Source organism: Prionailurus bengalensis, chromosome A1, assembly GCF_016509475.1.
Source record: "Prionailurus bengalensis isolate Pbe53 chromosome A1, Fcat_Pben_1.1_paternal_pri, whole genome shotgun sequence".
NCBI lineage: Eukaryota > Metazoa > Chordata > Mammalia > Carnivora > Felidae > Prionailurus > Prionailurus bengalensis.
In genome coordinates, this window is record NC_057343.1 from 178,906,656 (window position 1) to 178,930,557 (window position 23,902).

The 23,902-nt window shown below is 39.0% G+C and overlaps 1 protein-coding gene across 2 annotated transcripts; it reads right to left on the reverse strand.

The window, feature by feature from the left end:
* Positions 1-4,374: 4,374 nt before the first annotated feature.
* Positions 4,375-20,337, reverse strand: NPM1 (nucleophosmin 1). 2 transcript variants are annotated; one of them, XM_043596072.1, is made up of 11 exons: positions 20,142-20,337; positions 18,016-18,095; positions 17,319-17,438; positions 16,887-16,980; positions 16,412-16,518; positions 16,231-16,298; positions 11,426-11,483; positions 10,775-10,858; positions 9,975-10,076; positions 7,694-7,768; positions 4,375-4,731 (listed from the first exon to the last, which is right to left on the reverse strand). In XM_043596072.1, exons 1-11 carry the CDS (start codon positions 20,197-20,199, stop codon positions 4,693-4,695), a joined length of 885 nt encoding a protein of 294 aa, XP_043452007.1. In that variant the 5' UTR covers positions 20,200-20,337; the 3' UTR covers positions 4,375-4,692. The 2 variants fall into 2 exon arrangements, with proteins under 2 accessions (XP_043452007.1, XP_043452011.1); XM_043596076.1 differs by lacking the exons at positions 4,375-4,731; positions 7,694-7,768 and adding an exon at positions 8,657-9,001 and having other exon boundaries at positions 20,142-20,326.
* Between the last annotated feature and the right edge of the window lie 3,565 nt (positions 20,338-23,902).

Sequence of the window (23,902 nt, forward strand, 5' to 3'; positions counted from 1 at the left end):
AGTGGCAAAAGTTGAGGGTAAAAACAGGCAAATGCTCAATCATGACTTGTAGGCTCTCAGAGGCCAATACGTACCCAAAAGCCTTTTTTTTTTTTTAAAGCCACTATTTATGTACAATTCTTAAGTGCGTATGTTTTAAGTGTGAGTTTGGAAAATGTTTGTATGTATGTCAACACCTTTCTGGAGGTACCTGTGTGGCTGTCAGTTAAGCATCGGTCAAGCACCTCGATTTTACTTCAGGTCATGGTCTCAAGGTTCTTGAGTTCAAGCCCCGCCCCTGCATCCAGTTCTGTGGCGGACTGTGTGAAGCCTACTGGGATTCCCCCTCCCTGTCCCTCCTCTCAAAATATAAAAACAAAAACCTAAGGCATAGGCTCCCCACACCCATCACTGGTCCCAATTTAACATTTGTTGGCACTAGATTCTAGTGTAACATAAACTGAACCATGTATTATGTGCGATTTTGTGTCTGGCCTCTTGCTCTCATGTTGAGATTCATCCTCCTCCATTGTTGATCAGTTGTTCATTCTTATTGCCAAGTAGTACTCACCAGTGTGGACATGCAATTAGTCTGTCAAAGGCTTTGAAACTAAGGGTCAAAATCCATTTTTTCAAAAGGTTACTGTAGGTAATAATGAGGTGGAATGTTCCAATTGTGGCAGTGAGGGAGGCCAATGCAGGCCACTACAGTTTGGGCTACATGGCTGTGTGCTAATTCAGTTCCCAGCCGTAATAAGCCAGTAATACCCCCTTGTTGTCTTCCGCAGAACTGAAAATTTAAAGGGAGTTGAGAATGTGTATTGACTGCTAGTACAATGGGATGTCAAGTCCAACAGGACAGTTAACTGTTTTGCTTACTTACTAATCCTAAACCCTTAGAACTTTGGGACACAGTATACATTTAATTATTTTAGATTCCTCCCATCTCTTTTTCAAGAGTGAAAGTAAATTAACATCTGACATTTTTTTCCCCACTTCTCCCCAACATAAGACTGTAAAATAAAGTATTTTGGAGACAGATGGGAGAACCTCAGCCTAAGAACCCAGGACAGAGCCTCAAGCCTTCAACAGCATCAAGTAGTTTGGTTAAGAGCAGACCCTTAACACAGATGAGCCTCAACAATTTTCTCAAAACCAGCACTTAGAACTTTCACAGCATTAAACAGGACCGCTAACTGCCAAATTCATGAGTCAGGGAGCAGCAACTGGCTCTTTGGCAAGAACTGGCTGGAAGGTAGCCTTAGACTTTCTGAAATAACATTAACCCTTTACTGTTAACTATACTGGAATTAAAAAACTCAACAAAATGAAAAATTTTAACCCCTTTATCTCCAGAGCCCAGACCACTACCTTTGATTCAGAGCATCAGTGCACGTGACCCTCAACTTTTCTTGGACAATTTCAAAAGCCCCACACCCTAGACATTTTCTCTCCCCTCATTAAGCTAGTGGTTGTCAGCCAAAAAAGTTACAGTGAAATACCAATACAGGATTTCAGGATACTTCCAGAGGTTACCAGAACATCAACCCATCATTCTGAAAATTGGTAAGTGAAAACAATAAAACATTAAAATATGTTTTTCAAAGTCTGGTACAAAGGGAAACAAAGTGGGGATTTTAAAAGAAATGTCTGCAGAAGAGTGAATGGTACTGCTAAGAACTAAGCCATTAAACATTCATATTCAGCAGACTGGCTTAAGGAAGAGAAATAGAATTATTCCATCAAAAAGTACTAAATATAGGGGCACCTGGGTGGCGCAGTCGGTTAAGCGTCCGACTTCAGCCAGGTCACGATCTCGCGGTCCGTGAGTTCGAGCCCCGCGTCAGGCTCTGGGCTGATGGCTCGGAGCAGCCTAGAGCCGGTTTCCGATTCTGTGTCTCCCTCTCTCTCTGCCCCTCCCCCGTTCATGCTCTGTCTCTCTCTGTCCCAAAAATAAATAAAAAACGTTGAAAAAAAAATTTAAAAAAAAGTACTAAATACAAAAAGTATTACTCCTGGCAAATCCATAAGTTCTCAAAATTAAGAACAAAGCAGCTTCTCTTACAGGTCCCTCTACTATGAATCAAAAAAGATTAGTATTAGGGACAAAGGAAAATAATTGTTTTTTTCCTATTTATCTTAGAAAACTAAAAATGTGGGGCGCCTGAGTTAAGCACCTCGTGATTTCATCTCAGGTCATGACTGAGCCCCATATGTTGGGCTGCATGCTGGACATGGAGTCTGCTTGAGATTCTCTCTCCCCCTCTGCCTCTCTGATGCCCGGCTGGTGCTCTAACATAAAACTCACTATTTTTTAAAAGCTAAATATGCTTTAAAACTTTAGTTTTCCCAAAGTACCTCATTTGTTTTTAGCAATTAAACCAATATTGATCTAAGTACGGCCAATGTCACTTAATAATTTGCACTCCTTGAAAAGGAGGAATTTCTAGTCATAAGCCTTACCGTATTTAGTTGGCTGAGGTCTAGAACCAAGCACTATTAGTGACTTTTGAGGCACATGACATACCTGGAATCTTTACTGAAGATGGATCTGATTAGTTTTATCTTATGAGCAAGAACAGGGTACAGGGTCACCAGTAAGGCCAACCCTAAGAATGGGGAGTAGTGCTTTTGATTTTCCTGCTACATTCGTACCCATGAAATAATAAACCCAAGTGTTAACTTCTACACAAAGCTACTCAAATAAACAAATCAGACCTACATTTTGGAGACACAATGCAAAAGTACACTTCTACTTTTGAACATTTTAAGTAACTAATTACCTAATATACTCCCGTATCATCACATTCTGCAATGTAAATCACTACCTAGGAAAGAAACGACAACTCTATTTAACTCATGGTAGCACTATTTTACACCAGTAAGTTTTAAAAAATCATGTGTAGCTTGTTTTGGAATTCTATCAACTTAATGATCTTTTAAACATTAATATAAACATCCTTTAAGCCAAAGGCACTATTCAGTGAAATGAAGAACAATGAACATTCACCATTTCCATTGGAGTCTCCATTAACAATGGTATAAAATGAGAAACTACAAGAATAGACCTCCTGGAGCGAGGAAATGGGAACACTCAATGAAGAAAAACAAAACCTGAAGTAAATGACTAGAAGAAGCACCTAACCCCTGGAAACTGGGATTAGAAAGACAGTACTGCACCAACCTTTTCCCCACCTCCCAAAATAAGGTTACTGTACCAAAAACACTCAAGAAATTAAAAGGCTGGTGTTATCTGTTCATCCCATCAAAATATCTGCTACTGCAGCCTCATGAGCAAGAGCAATCCTCCTAATCAATATAAAAAAGACTGAGAGGTGAAAAAAAATGAGTAAACAATGCATGGGGTGAAGAGTTTCTTCAGACTTCAGATACTATGTCCCCAAACACCAAGGAAGAGCATTTGGAAGTTAAAAAAATAAAACACAATTTTGATGACATAAAATAGTCTCTTCTCCTAAAGTTTAAACAGAAAGGAATGAGGAAAAACATCCAAGAGAACCAAACAGAAGGCCTAAGAACGGATAGAAGTTAAGCAAGAGACTGAAATCTCCCAAGAAAATGGCCCCAAACTGGAAGTCTCTGGAGGACAGACCCAGTTTACCCAGGGCCCAGAATAAGACATAAAAGTTTAGAAAACCAACAACAATCTTAATGAATTCTCAGAAAAACTGGTCATATACAAAAGAACACATGAAAACATCAGGAGGAGGACAAAAACGGCACAATTAAAATTCTAAGATTTAGCGGCACTGAACTTTGTTAAAAAGTGACTTTTCAGATTACATGTACTCAGAAAATACCTCCTCCATAGATTAGCAAACTACTGGATACACCACAACAAAAGAACAGTAATCTAACCATGACACCATCATGCAACTGGCACATGGTAAAACACAGATCCCAAGGATTAGCCTCTGAATGTCCTCATGTAACCACCATATGCAATAAGTTAACTTTTCTCCCAAGGATCTAAAAATGTATAAATTATGTGCTATTTTGGGCAAACTGAGAAAAAGGTCAACAGAATTCATCTTCTGTTCTGGTTTAGATGAAGAACCCAAGTTAAGAAAGCCTGCTACAAGCTGTTTAACATGCCAGATTTTACCAGTGAAAAGGCTGGGTACGTGGATAGGTGGCCTGACTGAACATCTGGAAACACGCCTGCATGACCACAATTATCAACCATTATCAGGAGGTAGGAAAGTAGAAGCATTAAATGCTCACGATGAAAAATTAAGAAGCAGGAACAATTTAAAGGGTTTAGGGCAAGGACTGTTTCTCAGGGGATTTTTAGGTGTTATCTGATACTTTTAACTATGTACAGCTAGTTCTTTGACAAAGTTTAAGGGTAAATAATAGAAAGAGAAACAGTGCTACTTTATTAAAATACTGAGTTTATTTCACATGTATATTTTTGTCTCCCCACCATTTCCATTTGTCTGACCACCACTACTACTATGTCCTATCATAACATTCCATACATACTTAAAACCAAGCAAAGGGTGGAGCTCCATCTTTAAAAACTAAACAGGCATTTTGGACAACACATTCTTGGCAATGGAACCTGGACAACATTTATCAGACACGGTAGGGAAAGTTCTCACTCTGCATTATAAAAAGGACAGCCAGATATCAACTGTTACAGAAATGAAATAAGACGGAAAATTTTAACAAACTGTTTAAACTATTTTCTTAAAGAGACTTCCTCCACTGCCAGAGATCTTGAATAGCCTGGAAAACAAAAAAAGAAATGTGGTTAAAAGAACCACAACACTTCACAGACACCAATAAATTAAACCATGTTTCTTTGTACAGTTCAACATACCTATTATTTTTCATCCTACCACCAAAAAGGTTCAACTCTAGATAATTAAGAACTGATTGCAAGGGAATTTATACTCAGACATAATTTACTTTCAAATACTTCAAAAAAGACAAAGTCATGTGAATCTTTGTAAACGAAGTCAATGGTACTAGTATGCATTTAACAGCTTACATAAATGGAATGAAAGAGCAGAGAGGCCAGTTTGGCCAATGCTGCCTATGTCCTCTGCTCAGGGCTGCCAGACTTAGCACATAAAAATACAGAAAATGCAGTTAAATAAGATTTCTGTTAACACAGTTACATATACTTAGTTCTAAGCCTGTAGAACACATACGAAAATATTATGTGTACTTGAAATACACTAGATTAACTACTCAGCCCTTGTTCTTATCTGATTTGTTAAAGCACTTAAAACACCCGTCTTCTATTCTAAGGCATCACCTGCTTTTCCATTCCTTAAATGTAAGGATTTAAATGTTGTCTACTGACAAAAAAAAAAAAAAAAAGCATCCCTCCACTTTTACGCCTTACTTCAATACATGAAATCTATACTTGTTCTCATACTAGTATGAACATCCATGCGAAAGAATTATTCTTCAAATGAGTCATGATTAAGTATAGTTGTTATACACTTCAAGTTCGCATTTCATTTCCTATCCATAAATAATGTTCTTTTAAGTCCTGGGGTGCCTGGCTGGCTCAGTCAGTGTAGCATGTGACTCGATCTCAAGGTTGTGGGTTCAAACCCTACATTGGGTAGAGAGATTACTCCAAAATAAAACCTTTTAAAAAGTAAATAGATAAAAAATAGTCTTGATGTTTGTCAATTCTTTACAGGACTCAACAAATTCCTTTAAAACAATAAAATACAGGTCAGTGAGTTCTTTGAATATCTCTGAATTTACATAATCCTGCTAAACAGTCATTTAAAACTAAGAAAGTAACCTTTATTTGATGTACTATTTAAAAAATGTCACTAAGAACATTTACAGCCTCTTCTCCCAAAATATGATTTTAGTGCTTCAAATACATAGGATTGATTCTCTCAACTACTGTTTTTCAACAGCCACTGGGTTTCAAATGCAAGGGAAATGAATATCAAATGTTGAGAGTCTCATAAAATCTTCCTGGTCACTCAGAATCTTGTACAGTTTTGAGTAAACAATACCTTTAAATAAACATTTACCAAACTTTGATCTGTGGTTTCTCCACAAAAAAACTCCAGTTGTTTTCATTAGCTCTTAATTCAAGAGCTTATAAAGACTTACTAGTATTTCTCAAGTCCCATCTGGAAGGGATTTTACTAGCCAAATCCTCATAAGCAACTTTTTCACAAGGAAAACTATACAAGCAATGGCAATATTTTATACATTGTGATTACTTATATGTGTAGGCACGCCATAAAAACGTGAAGCATTTAAGCTTTGATAATCTCTACAACAATAAATGAAACTACTTTTTAATACTGTAGAAATTTCATCCTGGCACTTCAAAATATGCTTCCAGTTGTTTTTTATTTTAATTTTAGAAAGAGAAGAGAGCACATGTGTATGAGGGGAGAGGGGCAGAGAAAGAAAGAATGAATCCAGGGCAGGCTCCACACTCAGGTCCACATGGGGCTCTATCCAACAACCCTGGATCATGACCTGAGCCAAAAATCAAGAGTCCGATGCTCAAACAGAGGCTGAGCCACCCAGGCACCTGCCCACAATGCTTCCAGTTTTAGAGTCAGAAAATACTTCTGGTAACAGTGAATTCAGTTACTTTAGCTCCAAGACTGATACTATACCATTTGTGGAAAGCCTTTACAATTTTGGTTATTATTTTATCTTCTCTGAATTTTAATCACACACTGTATTTCACCACTTTCTTTGGTACTAGTGGGAGAAATCACGTCTTAGGCTTCCTTGTTATTGCATGCATCTTTCCACTATTTGCAATACTGGACAATTGTATACTGCAGTTTCACAGACTTTTAACAATGTCCAGTATTCAGAAAACTCACAGAATTCACTTGCATTTTGGGGTTCAAGTATATATAAACAGAATAGCAACCAAAAGAGTAAAAACTTGAATTTCATCTCACAGCCTTATCAATCAAGGCTAACTTCCAAAATAATAGTAAACAGTGTTGAAACATTGAAAGGGTTTCAAATTGGAGAAAAATAGTGCTGCCATGTAAATGATTTAAGTGCTACCTACTGCTGCAGAAAATTACCTCAAAAGGACAAATTTCATTTACTGAAAAAAGTTGGACACAGGAGGCTTAGGGATTGATTCCTGACAAAAACCATTTAACACAGCATATGTTCTGTATATACAAGATACCTAGCACCCTTACCTGTTTTTACATTTTCCTTACATTTGAGTCAGCAACCGTAAGACAATAAAAATAAATGCATCAATTTCTACTAACAAAATAATATATAACACAAATTAACAGCTGATTCAAGCTACTACATTGAGTATTAACTACAATTTGACTTCTTGCTTCCTGATTTTACACATTAGGTCGATTTCAGCAAAATGTGTTTCCCAAGCACACAAAAAAGCAAAAGACCAGACTACCTCAAACAGTCAAAAGGAGCAAGGAAACCACAGCACATTTCTTTAGCCAACAGAGTAAAACTGCGCTCAGTAACGAAGAGATAATTTACCAACTATATAAAAACTGAGAAAAATGTACTAAGAAGTTATCTTCTCAATCTCTGCCAACTAAATTCTTAAGAGTTTCCATGTACTTAATCTGAAGTGTAATAGTCTGTGGTTAGGAACCTTTTAAAAGAAGCCAACACTTAAAGAAAATAATCATAAATAAATCACAATAAAAAATTTGGATTTGGTCAGGTCTCCTGAAAATTCAGTTACCTCTTGGTCAGTCATCCGGAAGCAATTCTTCACATAATTGATGAACTTGGCTTCCACTTTGGGAAGAGAACCACCCTAGGAGACAAAAGCATTATTGCGTTTAAGTATAGGAACACTGTTTTTGAGATATTATGAAATTCCTCACAGATATGCATAATCTTACATGGACCATTGGTTCCTTGCCCCTTCAACTCTTTCATTTTAATAATACTGAGTTTTTAGACCCAGAAAGACCTATTAGGCAACAATATTTAGAACATGAGTCTTTCATAGTACTCCTATATTGATAGGTTTGTCAAAATTTCAAATTCTCTCCAACCATCCTAAAAATGTAAAATATGAGCTACAACAGATTCTCAGGCACTCAAATGTCAGCTTGACTGCCTACTCTATTATATACTACCCCAAACCAAATGTAAAGCAAATGTATACCCCTTGAGTACCGCCAAGAGATCAAAACTGAACATCACTTAATACATACTAAGAACCTAAGTCCAGCACAACGCTAACCTGGAAGTCAGTTCAAGAGGTATATGAAGTCCAAACGGGAGAAAAATTAGTCCTACATTTCACAACTTGGCACCTCCTTCAGTTATAGACATAGGGGATGAATCACAACAGTACTAACACCAAATTATTTTCAAAATATTTCATCAAATATTTTCAAAGACTGCAATTACTGCAAATATCTTGCGGTTTACAGTCATTTCTACTTTTGAATTATCTTATTTAACATACTAAGTATATCGTCTTTGTTCCTTATTTTGGTAACTAAATTTTACTTTTTCTTGTAACCTGAAACATCTATGCGTTTTAAAAAGACCAAGGTTTCAGAATGCCAAAGGAATCATAGCACAAAATAAGTGATCAGAAATATGGTATGGGATTCTTAAATTGCCTCTATAACCTAGAAAATAAACCTGTCATTTCCATTTTCAAATTATTTGCCACATAACATTCTTATTTGATTCATTCAAATATTTATTGAGCAGCTAAGGAGATACAAACAAAGGTGATTAAAACATGGTCAAAGAGGTGAGGCAAATGCACAAATCATAGAAGGTATAATGTTCACTGAATCACAGCAGCCAAAAGAAAGTGCTTTAGGAGACTAAGAATGAGATTGCTTCCAGCCTGGAAGGGGGCGTGGGTGGGTGGCAAATCAGGAAAGGAGATTTGAGATTAAAATAGAAGACTTCAGTCTGGATTGTTGATGACACTCAGTATGGACTACATTTCTCTCTCCTTTTCCTCTCTCCCCAGCTTGGGGCTTAATTTACCAGTAGTGCCCAGGACTGTTCAATTCGCCTGTAATTAAACCAAGGAGATAGGTCCATATTAAAATGGGGGGGAGGGTTATCTAAAAAGGTCATTTTAGCACTGTGTGAAAGGGATAAATATAAAGCAGTGACACCAGAAGACTAGAAAGGTTTACAGTATTACTAAAGCAAAAACAATACATAATACATTCTGCTTCTAAATGTTATTTTTCCAACTGACTCTTCACTGCACAAGGAAATCTACTGAAGCCAGGTAGAACCTAGAAAACAGGAAAAACATGGGCAAAGGAGCAACTTTTCCTCACCATCCCGCGTTTATTCTCAAAAACTGGGGTCTAATATTATATCTCTCAGAATTCTAGCTGTTCTCAAATGTCTGAATACATTTAAATTGATTATTCCATTCCATTTTCTACAAGTCCAAATTCACTAGTTTAAGAAGTTTAGTTCTCCAGTCAAGTAAGCATCAGGATGAGAGCAAATTTCTTGTTTCCACTATTTAAGACAAAAGGCAACTAAATGTAAGCGTATTGGTCAAAGATCCACATATATTGACTGGTAATACCTTGGTGTAAAAGGCAAATAAAAGGACTCAAATTAGGAGGTTTTTTTTTTAACTATACCAAGCAACCAGCAGCTTGCAATTTTGTAAGACTCATACGCCCTCTGCTGGTTCTGTAGCATCTTACAAAAAGAGGAAAATGTTCTCATTGAATCTAACATCCGAAGTCAGAAACAAATCTTAAAATCAACTGACTTGTATTTCTTTTATGAAAGAATATATATGTAACTTCAAATACGCAAAAAAAAAAAAAAAAAATCACTGAGACTAGAAATGAATGTAAATAACAAGTAATACACTTCTGAAAACCAAGAGCACATAAGGGACAGATACATCAAGGAAAAACAATAAGATTTTGTTCCAAGCCTTCACAATGGTGTTTAAGAGAGGGGGAAATATACCTTTATCAAGTTTCTTCAGGAAAGATCATTTTACTCACTTTTTCTATACTTGCTTGCATTTTTGCTTTAATGTCTTCTACAGAACTAGGTCCTTTCGGTGTTTTGGGAGTCTTTTCCTGTTTTTTGAAAGATTCTTGACCCTGAAAAACAAGTTGAATTTCGAAAGGTTGTAAGTGTATACACTTACGTATACTGTTAAAACCCATCCTACATACGTGGATGTTCTCAAGAAAAGCATTATTTACAGTCCTTCCTTGTAAAATGTATACAACCAGAATTCAGATATCATAAATTCATGACTGAACAATTATATTCTTAAAATCATTCCTTAAAAAATAGGATAGTTTGAGTTTGCTTTTATATTTCACATCAGATTAGTTCACACTTAAAAAGGATACCATCAAAATTGAAAGCATAAGGCTCCAAGAATTAAGCAAGTCAATGCAGCTAAATGCCTGATACCCATTCCCATAGCTTTTAAATAGTAACCTCCAAGACCAGGTATTGTGGTTCCTTTAAGCTGCTATTAGGTTCTAACATGCAGCCAGGGTTGAGAAACTCTGCTATGCCATAAATAATATCTTTCAACAAACAAGATTCCTTACAGGAGACAACTCTAACACAATAAAATCTTTGTGCTGGCTTTCTCTTCCACTAGAATGCCAGAAATGATACATATAGGATAACGATTACCAACAAGCATATTTTAGTGCTTTAAGATCTCAATTACAAGTGTTCTCCAAGCACTATCAAATTTCAGACTACCTTCTTCCACAGAACTTTTAACTTTCCTAACTACTTCAACAAAGGCTGTGTTTAGGTATATGATGCCACTCACTTTTGATCTTGGTGTTGATGGTTTTGAGTCTTTTCCATTCTGGTTAGATTTTTGTGCATTTTTGGCTGGAGTATCTCGTATAGACTGCAATTATAAATTAATCTTAATCAATGCCCTCCTATGTAACTGCCCCAAACCATATAAAAGTAGTAGTTTGCTAAAACCAAAAAAAAAAAAAAAAAAAAAAAAAATTCTGACCAAAGTTTTAAAGTGGAAGAAGGCCACATGGGTAAAAAAAGATCACTGTCCACTACTAGGAAATCTTAAGACTACCTCAACTCAGGGCTAATTTTTAAATTTTTTTTTCAACGTTTATTTATTTTTGGGACAGAGAGAGACAGAGCATGAACGGGGGAGGGGCAGAGAGAGAGGGAGACACAGAATCGGAAACAGGCTCCAGGCTCTGAGCCATCAGCCCAGAGCCTGACACGGGGCTCGAACTCACAGACCGCGAGATCGTGACCTGGCTGAAGTCGGACACTTAACCGACTGCGCCACCCAGGCGCCCCATGGGCTAATTTTTAAAGTATTAGATCATTAACTCCTCCCAAGCCAGCTTTCATTAACTACAAGTGAAGAGCACAAAAATTTATCTATCATCATTTGTTACTAGCAACTTCTGGCAACCCTGTACCATTGTATCCTACTTACTTTCTTTACTGGAGCCTTTTCTTCAGCTTCCTCATCATCAAAATCATCATCATCATCACTACAAATGAAATGAGTCATTATTACTGATTCAATGCACTCATAAACCAAGAAGCCTATGTAGAAACTGGCTACGAACCAATTTCATAGAAGAGCCGATGAATCAATAAGTTTAGACAATCAAATCAAGGTATTAAGAAATTTTGAACTTTCTGGAATTGACAAAAAGAACTGAAAGCAGGATCTTAAGAGATATTTGTCCATTCATCATCATTATAGCATTATTCACAATTTCCAAGAGGTAGAAGCAACTCACATGTCCATTAACAGTCAAACAGATTTTAAAAATGTTCTATATATTTAATGGAATATTTGAGGTTTTTTGACAGTTATCACAATTTACATTCTTGGAATATTGTTTTAATGAATTCCTGTCACATGCTGAAGATGAATAAATCTTGAGGACATTAACTGAAATAAGACAGTCACAGAAAGAAACATACTGTACAATCCCACTTAATATAACACATCAAAAGTAATCTTTATACTCCTTATAGAACCAAAAGTAGAATGGTGGTTGCCAGGGGCTGAAGATAGAAATGAGTTGTTTTCATTTCATGAGATTTTCAGTATTACTACAAGAGTTTAAGACCTGTCAAACAATGTGAATATGGATAACATTCCTGAAATGAGAATTATGTTTTTACAATTAAAAGGCATAAAAATTTTACAAAGTGGAGATTATAGTTTAAAGAAATTAAAATAAACACATCTAACGTTCACAGATCAGTAGAAATATTTTACTGAGGTGGCAACTCTATTAATCTACAGGTTCATCGAAATCCTTGAGTCCCTGCTGGCTTCTCTATAGAAATTGATCCTAAAATTTGCATCAAAATTCAAGGAACCGAGAGCAGCCAACAACAAACTTGAGAAAGAACAAAGTTAGGATTCAGTATTTTCCAAAGAACCCCGTAAGAACTACAAACCAGGACAATTGTTTTAGCAGAAGGATAGACCTATATCAGTAAAATTCAAGAGTTGAAAGGCTAATAGTGCTGGGAAAACTAGAAATCCACATGCAGAATTTAAGTTAGTCCTCTACCTCACACCATGTACAAAAACTGATTCAAAATGGACCAAGGGTCTAAATTTTTAGGTTTGACACCAAAAGCACAAGCTAACAAACTGGACTTCATAAAACCTTAAAAAAAATGTAAGCTAATATAACACTGTGTTGTCAACTATGCTTCAATAAAAAAAAAAAAAAAAAAAGAAAAAATTTTTGTGCAAAGGATACCACTGAAGAGTGGAAAAACAACCCAAAGAATGGAAGAAAATATTTATGAATTGTATGTATCTGATAAGGGACTTGTCCCAAAACATTAAAAGAAAACTAACACTGGGATACCTAAGTGGCTCAGTCAGTTCAGCTCAGATCATGATCCCACAGTTCTGTGAGTTTCAGCCCCACATGGGACTCTGTGCTGACAGCTGGGAACCTGCCTGAGATGTGTTCTCTCTCCCTCTCAGCCCCGCCCCAGCATGCCCATGCTCTCTCAGAAATAAACAAAAAAAAACCCCTCTTTTAACTCAGTAATCTAGAAAAAAAATCAAGACACAAACCTTGGATTGTGAGTAACTTGTTCTGTGAGCATTCCACAAGACGAGCAAACATGTCTATAATAAATTAACTTGATAAACCAGTTATGTCTGTAGTACGTGACACCAAACATCATATCTCACAACTAAACCAATGGTTCGCTCTGTAAGATTGGGGGTGATTGTCTCCTATGCTCGGATGACTGGTCTCAGGCCGCAGTGTTTGGTAGAAATCAGTGATTTTTCAAAATGTTTGAAGGTGCCCACAACTGGCACTAGGGTATTTTTTGTCACTTCAAAGTGCCTATGGACAATCCTTTGCTTCATTCTAGGTCAGGCTGCCGGCAGATACAGACCCTTTCCTCTGCTGCTTTATTGCCAGTTACACTAAATACAATAGATGACAAGTTTATTAATACTGTACTGTAAAAAAGATTCCACTGAGCCAATAGATAGCAGTGATGCCATTACTGGTTGTGAAAGTCATCCTACACAATAACCCTCCTCTTGTCTCCCTCACACCAGCTATGAAGGTTTTCCAAGTGCAGGTTAAATTCTCTTTATGTTTTGTATTCTTTATTATTTTGTATTATATTCCAGTATTACAATCATTTTCATATGAATATTTTTGCATTGTGGGACGAATCATCTGAGTTTCCACTATTTCTTATGAGGAAATTCACTGATCTATGAGTGCTTTGGGTTACAAACATGTTTCTGGAATAAACTATGCCTGCAAACCAAGGTTTTACTGTACTAGAAATGCTTCAACATAAATAATTTTTTTAAGTTGTGTATTTCTTTTTGAGAGACACCATGCACACGCAAGCAGGAGAGGGGCAGAGAGAAAGAATCCCAAGTAGGGCATGATCCCACAAACCATGAGACTATGACCTGAGCCAAAATCAAGAGTTGGATACTTAACCAACTGAGCCACCGAGGTGCCCCAATGTAAATGGTTCTTTTAAAACCCAGTCATAAATCACGTATTGTATGATTCCATTTATATTAAATATGCAAAATAACCGATTTTATTAAAAATGAGAAACAGTGGTTGAGTAGAGCCGGGTGAAGGAAGTGATTATAGCATGATTTCGGACGACATAACAACATTATATACTAGTCAAAAAGTTATTCTTCAAGGCGCCTGGGTGGCTCAGTCGGTTAAGCGTCTGACTTCGGCTCAGGTCATGATCTCACGGTTCGAGAGTTCGAGCCCCGTCAGGCTCTGTGCTGACAGCTCAGAGCCTGGAACCTGCTTTGGATCCTGTGTCTCTCTTTCTCTCTGCTCCTCCCCTGCTCACGCACTGTCTCTCTTTCCTTCAAAAATAATAAACATTCAAAAAAAAATTTTTTTTTAAGTTTCCTTTCCTTCTCTCCCTTACTATGTAATCTCTAAATTTAAAACAGGAGCAGCTTCATCTATGTGCAACCAAAGGAAACACCCATCTTTTCAGAATTGGGTTAAAATGGTCAAGTATCATGTAATACAAACAAAGCCATAGATACAGTCCTTTAAAGAATGATTCTGTCAATTTTGGCTTTAGAACCCAATCCCTTTATGTGCCTCCCCACACTAGAAACAAGAATGACAATGATTTCTATAAAACCACTGTCATAAGCGGTTTTATTTAACCATCTCTACCCTATACATACGTTATCTGACTACCCACCCCTTTACCCCTTCTTCCCTTCCATGAAAACTAACTTGGGCCTTAACAGATACACACACACTTCATTCTTCCCACACTACCAAACCTAAAGGCAACTTGGAACATGGAAGAACAGAGACTACTCTATGTTGTGGTTGTATCAGGAAAAATCCCCATTTTAAAGACAGGAAATCCTTCAAAACCCAAGCAGATTGAAGGTAACAATCAGGTCCCTACTCGAAAGCCTTTCTTCCTAGAAGAGATTTTCTCCTCAGTGAACATGCTACTGTGCATAGACAGTATACCTAGACAAAGGTAACCTGAAATCAAGGACTAAATAAACTCAAATATAACTAAGCACCATACACCATCCATATTTCTCATTTGTTTTAAGCCCATTTCCCCTATTTCTCTTGGAGTATATCACTTTAATTCCTACTGATAACTATACTCAAAAGCAGTTAACAATAAAATACCAACTATATTGTTTTAAATTTGATATGCAAGTAATTTTGAATTTTGTTAAGCATTCAACTCAGCCTTTTCCTACTTTCTGCCTTCACTGTCCTGCCCAAAGGGCTTTTTAAAGAACTACCAGGTTGGCTATTTGAGGTTACTGAAAACCTAACTCCCAGATATGATCATTAACTAGTGCATGTTTGATCAGTCTTTCCTATATTCTATTCGAATTACGTTTTCAATAAATATTTATGGACCAACCTGGGAACTCAGAAACAAAGCTGTCAATTAAAAGTTCAACTTATTACAAATTACTGACATTACTGGAAATAGGAAAGACCAATTATAAATACCATTTTATTCTTTAGTGGGCATGTAACTGTTTACTTAGCCTAACCAAATTTAATAAACCTATCAAATCCTTTCCAAGAAAATCTTAATCTCTTTTAGAAAAATTTTATCAGTAACAATCAGAGAACCAAGGGCCAAAATCCTTGGGGGGGTGGTGGAATTCGTTAAATAACAACCCACAAAACAAATGTTGCTGGAGCTATTCAGATTCTCTTTTCACCCAAACCATTCATCATAAACTGTTCAGTGGAAGACATACCTAATCACATGTTCACTAAATCTTCGTCAGAAAAAAAAAGTTATCTAGTCGGACACGTTTGGGAAATGCTGCATACTCTTGAAAATTTGCAACACACTGCAACTTTTCTTTTTTAACTTTGTTAATGTTTCTGAGAAAAAGAGCCAACAGCAGGGGAGGGGCAGAGAGGGGAAGACACAATCTGAAGCAGCCTCCAGGCTCTGAGCTGTCAGCACAGGGCCTGACGCAGGGCTCGAACCAACCATGAGATCAAGACCTGAGCTGGAAGTAGGACATTTAACTGACAGAAGCACTCCCACACTGCATTTTAAAGGTTCTTAATCCCAATAGTATCCTTCAACTCAGCTAATGTAATGCAGTGACAACCACTGATCATTTACCCATTCTTTAATTAAACTCTTACTTAATTTCATGGAGGACTGTGGTAAATAACTTTCATAAACTACTCCCCATACAGCTACATCAAGTTTCTAGAACACACTTACTCTTCATCATCATCGTCATCATCGTCATCTTCATCGTCATCTTCATCGGCAGCAAGTTTTACTTTTTTCTTAAAAAACAATACATATATATACGTAAATATATACACACATACTCATATACAAGTGCTGATCTTAATCACCAAACCAAAGACCAAAATAAGAGAGATCTTTACACCTATACCTGTGGAACCTTGCTACCACTTCCAGGGGCAGAACGCTTTCCAGATATACTAAGGAGTTTCACATCCTCTTCCTCTTCATCTTCTGACTCTGCATCCTCCTCCACAGCTAAAATAAAAAATTATTTATTAGCTACGAATAAAACTCAACCAACAAGCAAGAACTCAGAAAAAAAGAGCATAACATACAGTAAGGAGCATTTAAAAATTTTAAATGAACATTAAAAAAGAACTATGAAAACAGCAAATAGGGAACCTAAAATTTAAAAAGCAACTCTGAAGGCCAGCACTCTACTAGGCTTTAAATGAAAAACAAAACAACAAAAAAACAGGCTTTTCCAGTTTAAGTTACTCTATTTCCACTTCAACCTATTAATAAAGACAGCAGTACTAAAACTAAGCATGATTTACAAAGTCCAAATTGGGAACAAAGTTAACTGCATTAAGAGAGAATAAACAGCACAATACATAACATACCTACTAAGTGCTGTCCACTAATATGCACAGGCCCTGAACCGCATTTCAACCGTAAGACCACAGGTGGTGTTATTTCAAAGCCCCCAAGGGAAACCTGAAAAGGAAAAACTTTTAAAAATCACTAAATATTGTGAAAACAAATGTATTTGGTATAAATACCTGTTCATAACAGACTTACAAAAATGTAAATAGGCAAACTCATAAACCAAATGAACAAACCAGTGAACCTGTTTCTCACCTCTAACAGGTAGCAAACCACTATGTTCAAGAGTTGACCATTCAACCCCACAGTGACATAAGACACAGCCAGTTACTAGAAATACCAAAGAAAATTCCTTCTTCAATGCCCTTGGTGTAGTAACCTAAAGGACACCTACCGTAACACAACAGAATTAGACCTTAACATAAAATCCAGCAGTTAAGTGCCCTTACCGTTGGCTGTACAGACATTTTCAAAGTTGCCAGTGTGACTTTAATTGGACTGCCTTCATAATTCATTGCCTCTGCTTCAACAATGTGCAATTCATCCTTTGCACCAGCTCCTAAACTGACCTGTGAACAAAAAGTTACTTCAACTTTAGTTATTCTACTTTAAAATTCCCCCAAAATTTGTCTACAAAAAAGAAAAACCAGAATTATAAACCCATTATCACCACTGATGGAAAACTAATTTGTGCACAACGTTGTCTCAAGTTTTATGTGGCCTTGCCAATCATTTCTCATACTCAAATTTGAAACGCTTAAAAATTTGATGGCATTGTTATAGGTTATCATCTACCCACAGTATGGATCACCTAACGTTTACTGACCACTGACTGCAAGCTAGGCAGAAAGGCTACAGGCTAGTCACTACAGAGGACAAAAACATTTATCACCGCCTTAAAGGGCTTTACAATGCAGCCAAAGAAGCAAAGTACTTAAATATGGGCAGCCGAACAGTAGTGTGACAGAACTTTGCGTGATTACTAAATGAGAGGTAAAGAGGCCAAGTTTTACACCACAGGTACATAAGCAAATACATACAATCTCAGTTATAAAAAATACTATTACAAAGTTATTAAATCACACAAACAGGAATAGACTGAAATCAAGAAAGGTTAAATAGTTTATTTTGAAAAGTTTAACTTACCGTTCTTAAAGATAACTGGTGCTCGTTTTCATCATTATCCACTTTAAAGTGATAATCTTTGTCAGCCTTTAGTTCACAACCTGAAAAGGGGAAAACAGCAACAAAAAAGAATTAGCTTTGAAACTTAAGTGAGGGTAACCAAAAAAAAACAGTTAATTTGTGAACAGATTTTCCACTATTCTAGCTACCAGATGGCAAGGCAGAAGTATTTCTTCCTGGGTTTCTTAAACACAAGTGTCTATAAATATCAAATAACATCCATACAGGGCTTTATAAATTCTACTTTCCCACTATACTATCTCATTTTCAGCTACACTATTACATTCTTAGGTAGAAACAGGCCCAAAAGTTTAGTAAAAAAACTGAAACCAGTATCTGAAACTAAGTCTAATATACAAGGTTGATAAAATCGCACTGTTTAAAAAAAAATTACCTACCTAAGTATACAGGACAAGTGGCAAATTTAGAAATGAATGGTTACACAAACACCTACGTGAATTTGTATTTACAAGGGAAAAACTACAAACATGGATCAAAACTTGGCACAGGGATCAATATCCCTTCCTTGAAGTTAACAGAAATGATATGCATTAAATTATGCTCAAATTATGTTTAAGATTAGCTATATCATAAGGATATTTCCAATAGAAAGGGTTAATACCGTATACTGACCAGAAACCCCAGCTAGTCAAGAGCCTTACTTAATGTAGGAGTTATCTACTCCCATTCCATCAATAGGCAAGTTGTTTCAAGTACTGACAGAATAACATTTTAATTATAGGATTCCATTTAATTGTCATCTAACAGTTACGGGTACATAAATGCCTAAATGTTATCTCAACACATCTCAGCATGGTATATTAAAAAAAAAAATGTGTAACCAAATTTGCACTATTGCACAGCCTGACTGACAAAGATATGGCTATGACAATCAATTTCACTTAAGATTCAAAAACCAAAGCTGGTCGCTTTCTACTATGGTACTGGAGTTCTGGAGGGAGGTCAAGATTCCAAAATTGTATCAGATCTTATGGACTCAAACTGAAACCTCCACACATCTATCTTTTCAAAAAGGCTGGAACCTACACACATCTCCTATCTTCTCAAAAAGGCTGTTTGCTCAATGCCGCACAGAAGGCTGTTTCCACCAGCTTCCCTCCAAAAAAAAAGAATAAACATACATATACTTACAAATAACGCATAGAGACAAGGGTCTTGCTTTAGATCTATCTAGTCTCTAACTACAGGTACAACCTTCATTGAGTCACTTCAGTTCTGAGCATCGTCACCTGCAAAGTGGGCTAATTTCCATTTACCAATATGAGATAAGAAAAGTACTCTGTAATTGAGATCTGCCATCGTAGATGTTAAGCACCTAACAAAGACTTCCAGAATCTTGGCTCTACTCGCCACTTCACCCAACATTTCCCGCCTAACAGTTTCAATTAAGCCCCAGGATCCCAGGCTCCGGAGTGACAAGACACCAGGGAGCCCCGGATGTAGTGCCCACACCCCCCTCCTTCCCCCAACCACGTGGCAACCACGTGCTCCCAGCGGTTGCGGCCTCCTCACGCCCGGCCGCGCCTCCCCTCCCCCCGTAAGCGGCCGAGGCACCGGGACTGAATTCTCCGCTGTAGGGCTCCAGACTCCTCAGGCCTGAGGCCAACGCCGGGCTCTAAGTATCCTTTCCCCCAGAAAAACAGCCACTACCGCACACCATGGACCCCCACAACCTCCAGCCGGACGCCGGGACCCGGCATCAATGACCCCAGCCAAGAATCTCAAGCCTACGAAATCACACACTCCGAAGGAAAATAACGCCCGTGGCCCTACCGTGTGCTCCAAGCAAAGCCGACCCTTCGGCAGGCCGGTTCTACGTTACCTCAGGCCCTGGGCCTCGGATCGCTCACGCCCCAGGCTTCAGGCCGCCCCTCCTTCCACCGCTTCATGCTTCAGTTCTCCCCTCCCGGCCTCCCATCCCTTAGGCTGCAAGGCCCCAGCGGTCCGCTTCCCTCCCTCTACCAGCCCAGGTTTCTCTACCAGCCCAGGCCTCAGTGGGTTTCCCGCCCCCCCACCTCAAAGCCACCAGGCCCCGCTCGGCCTCGCCCCAACCCCCCAGCACTTACCGAAAAGATAGTTCTGGGGCCTCAGGGGGCTCATGTCCATGTCCATCGAATCTTCCATGAGGTGGTGGCACGCACTTAGGTGGGAGAGAAGGCGGACGGAGAGAAACGACTACTGTTCCACAGAACAGCCGCGCAGGACGGAATCACACCAGGGAAAGGACGCGGGCTCCCTGCGCACATATATAGCACCGTGAAGATCTCGCGAGAGCTTCCCAAGTCCCGTCTCCGCGCGCGTGCTCGGGAGCCCCCCCCTCCCTGGACGGTCGCCCTCCCGCGCAAGCGCTCTTCAACCCCACTCCTTTCTACCTCGCCCCCCACCTCCTCCAGGTACTTCGCGGGCTCCCACCGAGCAGGCGCACTCGTACCCCGGCCCCACCCCTCCGCCGGCGCCGCCTTTGCGCACGCGTGCTTTCTCCTGGTAGCGCGCGCTACCCCCCTCCAACCCTTCCACGTCCTCCCCGGTTCTGGCGGGCCGGCCTAACGCCAGAAGCCTGCGCTGCCCACCCTGCAAAATGGCGACGGCAGCCCTTGGCTGTACTAGGTATGGAGAGCGAGCCGGTTGCAAGTGAGCCAGAGAGCAGCTGGGTTCACCATTCTCCATCACTTCGTGCCTCGCAGACCTCCAGACAGGCATAACCACCTCGGGATTTTTACTTGCCTGAAGGCTTGGGCTCAGAGTTCATTGTTTCCCCAAAGTTTAAGCTTCAGGTGCCAGAAACTGTAGATGACTGATTTTTCTTTGTTGGGGAGAAAGGATGTAGTTGCTGTCCAGACTTACTCAACCGCTTTTATAGCTCTTTCCTTTCTGAGAAAACATCTCTGAAGTTGAAATCACTCTTTGTCATTTGGGGGCCATTTGGGGGCCATTTGGGGACTGAGTGAACCTCTTCCATACGAGCTGGGCAGGAACCGGGCCTGATTGCTCCAGATACACAAGATTTTATAAGGGCTTTATATCCACAGTGTGCCCCCACGTAAGATCCTGTGTGGCAGATGTGACTACCCCCACTTTGGAGACCAGACAACAGTCCAGAAGAGATGAAGCAAGGTGCCGAAATGGAAGAAGTGGTAAGGCAGGGTTCTCTAGCTCGAAGTCCAGTGTCAACAGCCCTCTAAACGAGTGTGGAGGGTTATGTGTGAGTCCAGTCTCTGAGGCAGTGCAGTTCCTAATCTTTAACGTTGCTAAGAATGTTCTGACCTGTGAAGAAACCGTATGACTTAAATACATAGATCTCAATTAAGATTCTTTGGGAGTGAGCCTGAAAATTAGCATTCTAAACAAGCTACACCTGGACAAACTGAGGATGCCCCCCCCCCCCCATCCCCTGGGCATTGGTGCATTTTTTTTTTTTAAGGAATCCCCTAATTATCTTGTTCACATCAACAGGTTAAAAAATTTAATACTGGAAGGAATAAAAATAGTGACAGCAGTGCCCCACCCCCTATTCTCCAAATACAATCTAGTTGGGATGATAAACTATAATACATGTGAATCAACTATTAACAGTATCATAATTCTAAATTTGGAGAAATCAGTGTAACTGATATGTGAATGCCACCAAGCTGTTCCCCACCCTCAACTGAAGAAGAATCTTCACCAGTCTGGTTCTTGGATCTTTTGAGACGCAGAGTATGACCAATTGCTAGAGGAAATCTTCTTCTTTTTTTTTTTTTTTAATTTTTTTTTTCCAACGTTTATTTATTTTTGGGACAGAGAGAGACAGAGCATGAACAGGGGAGGGGCAGAGAGAGAGGGAGACACAGAATCGGAAACAGGCTCCAGGCTCCGAGCCATCAGCCCAGAGCCTGACGCGGGGCTCGAACTCCCGGACCGCGGGATCGTGACCTGGCTGAAGTCGGACGCCCAACCGACTGCGCCACCCAGGCGCCCCTGCTAGAGGAAATCTTGACGCTTAGAAGGAAATATTTGTAAAGAACTGAGAAAAGGCAGGGAGGACTATGATAGGAAAAGATAGGATTCAGTAGGCCGAGAGGGAAAGATTGGGAACTGAGGTCCCTGAGTGGAGAAAAACACCTATTTTGGAACAATGCTGGGAGTGTCAGACCACAGCAAACCCCCTCAGGCATAAGGTCCCTCTTAAGAATTAATGGACACCACCTACTTCCCCTCAGGTTCCCTTCAGGAATTTGACTAAAGACCTGACTAAATATAAGTAGACCATAAAACAAATGACCCACATGGAACAGTATGGCCATAGACCACCTACAATGGAAACAAGCCAATCAGTAATGGGCAGCCCCGCACCTAGAGCTATCAAGCCAATAAGGGTAGGACGTGAGAAGAAACAAGGTGGAAGGGAAGGGGGGGGCAGCCAAAACCTTATAAAACAAAGACCCTTGCCTATTGTCACCGGCATTCACTTTAGAATGCCCCCACTTCCCCCTCTCTGTTAAAAGAGCTTTCATACTATTTTTCCTTTCTCATCTTACACTCTAATAAACTTTTGCCTGCTGCTCACTTTGTGTTCACCTCTTCATTGTTCAAAGCGGTAAGACAATGAATCCCAGGTGTTGAGGTAAAAAAAAATCTGCAACCAGACTATAGCTAAGAATTTGAGATTACTTAAAAATAAAATCTTAAAAAAAAAAAAAAAGATTTAGGCATGAGAAAGAATGAGAAAGTCTCAAGAGGAACTATAGGAGAGTGGAGGACGAGAGGTTAGTTGTCTTTGAGCCCATGCCAGTATCAGTTGGGACTGCTTTGTAATTTCTTTCTGGATTCTGGACCATGATTATTCAAACACAGCTTTGCACAGAGCCTGAGCGATGTGGGCACTATATCTCGTGTTACATAAAGAAATACATTTGTTTTTTAAATATCTTCAGCACCTAGTCTAGGTATTATCTCATGGAATCAGGCAGTTAAAAAAAATACAGCATTTTTTTTCAGATTTACAAATGTAATGAATGCTCACTTTAAAAAAATTTTTTTTTTAATGTTTATTTATTTTTGAGAGAGAGAGAGTGTGAGCAGGGGAGGAGCAGAGAGGGGAGACACAGAATCCAAAGCAGGCTCCAGGCTCTGAGCTGTCAGCACAGAGCCCAATGTGGGGCTCAAACCCATGAAACATGAGATCATGACCTGAGCCGAAGTCAGATGCTTAACTGACTGAGCCACCCAGGCACCCCAATGAATGCTCACTTTTTAAAATACAGTAAAATTATTTAGGCCTATTCAAAGTGGGAAAGTAAAAGTGCCCTTCTTTCCATAGTCCCATTCCTATTCCCAGGGATTAAGTGAGGTCATAAAGAGGAGCCCCAATTCAATAATGCTGGTACCCTCATAAGAAGAGGAACAGGGGCACCTCGGGGGCTCAGTCAGTTAAGCAGCGAACTCTTGATTTCTGCTCAGGTCATGATCTCGAGGTTCGTGGGTTTCAGCCCTGCACAGGGCTGTGTGATGACAACATGGAGCCTGCTTGGGATTCTCTCTCCCTCTCTCTCTGCCCCTCCCCCCTTCATGTTCTTTCTCTCTCTCTCAAGATAAATAAATACACATTTTAAAAAATGAAAATAAAAATAAACTTTAAAAAATGAAGAGGAAAAGACAAAGGCAGCCATCTACAAAGCCAGAAGAGAGCCCTTTCCAGGAAATGAATCAATAGGCACCTTAACCCAGCCTCAAAACTAAGAAATAAATTTATATTGTTTAAGCCATTAATCTATGGTATTTTGTTATGGCAGCCTGATCAGACTGATATGGTAAGAATGTTTGTACATGTATCCTTATGGATGTCTAA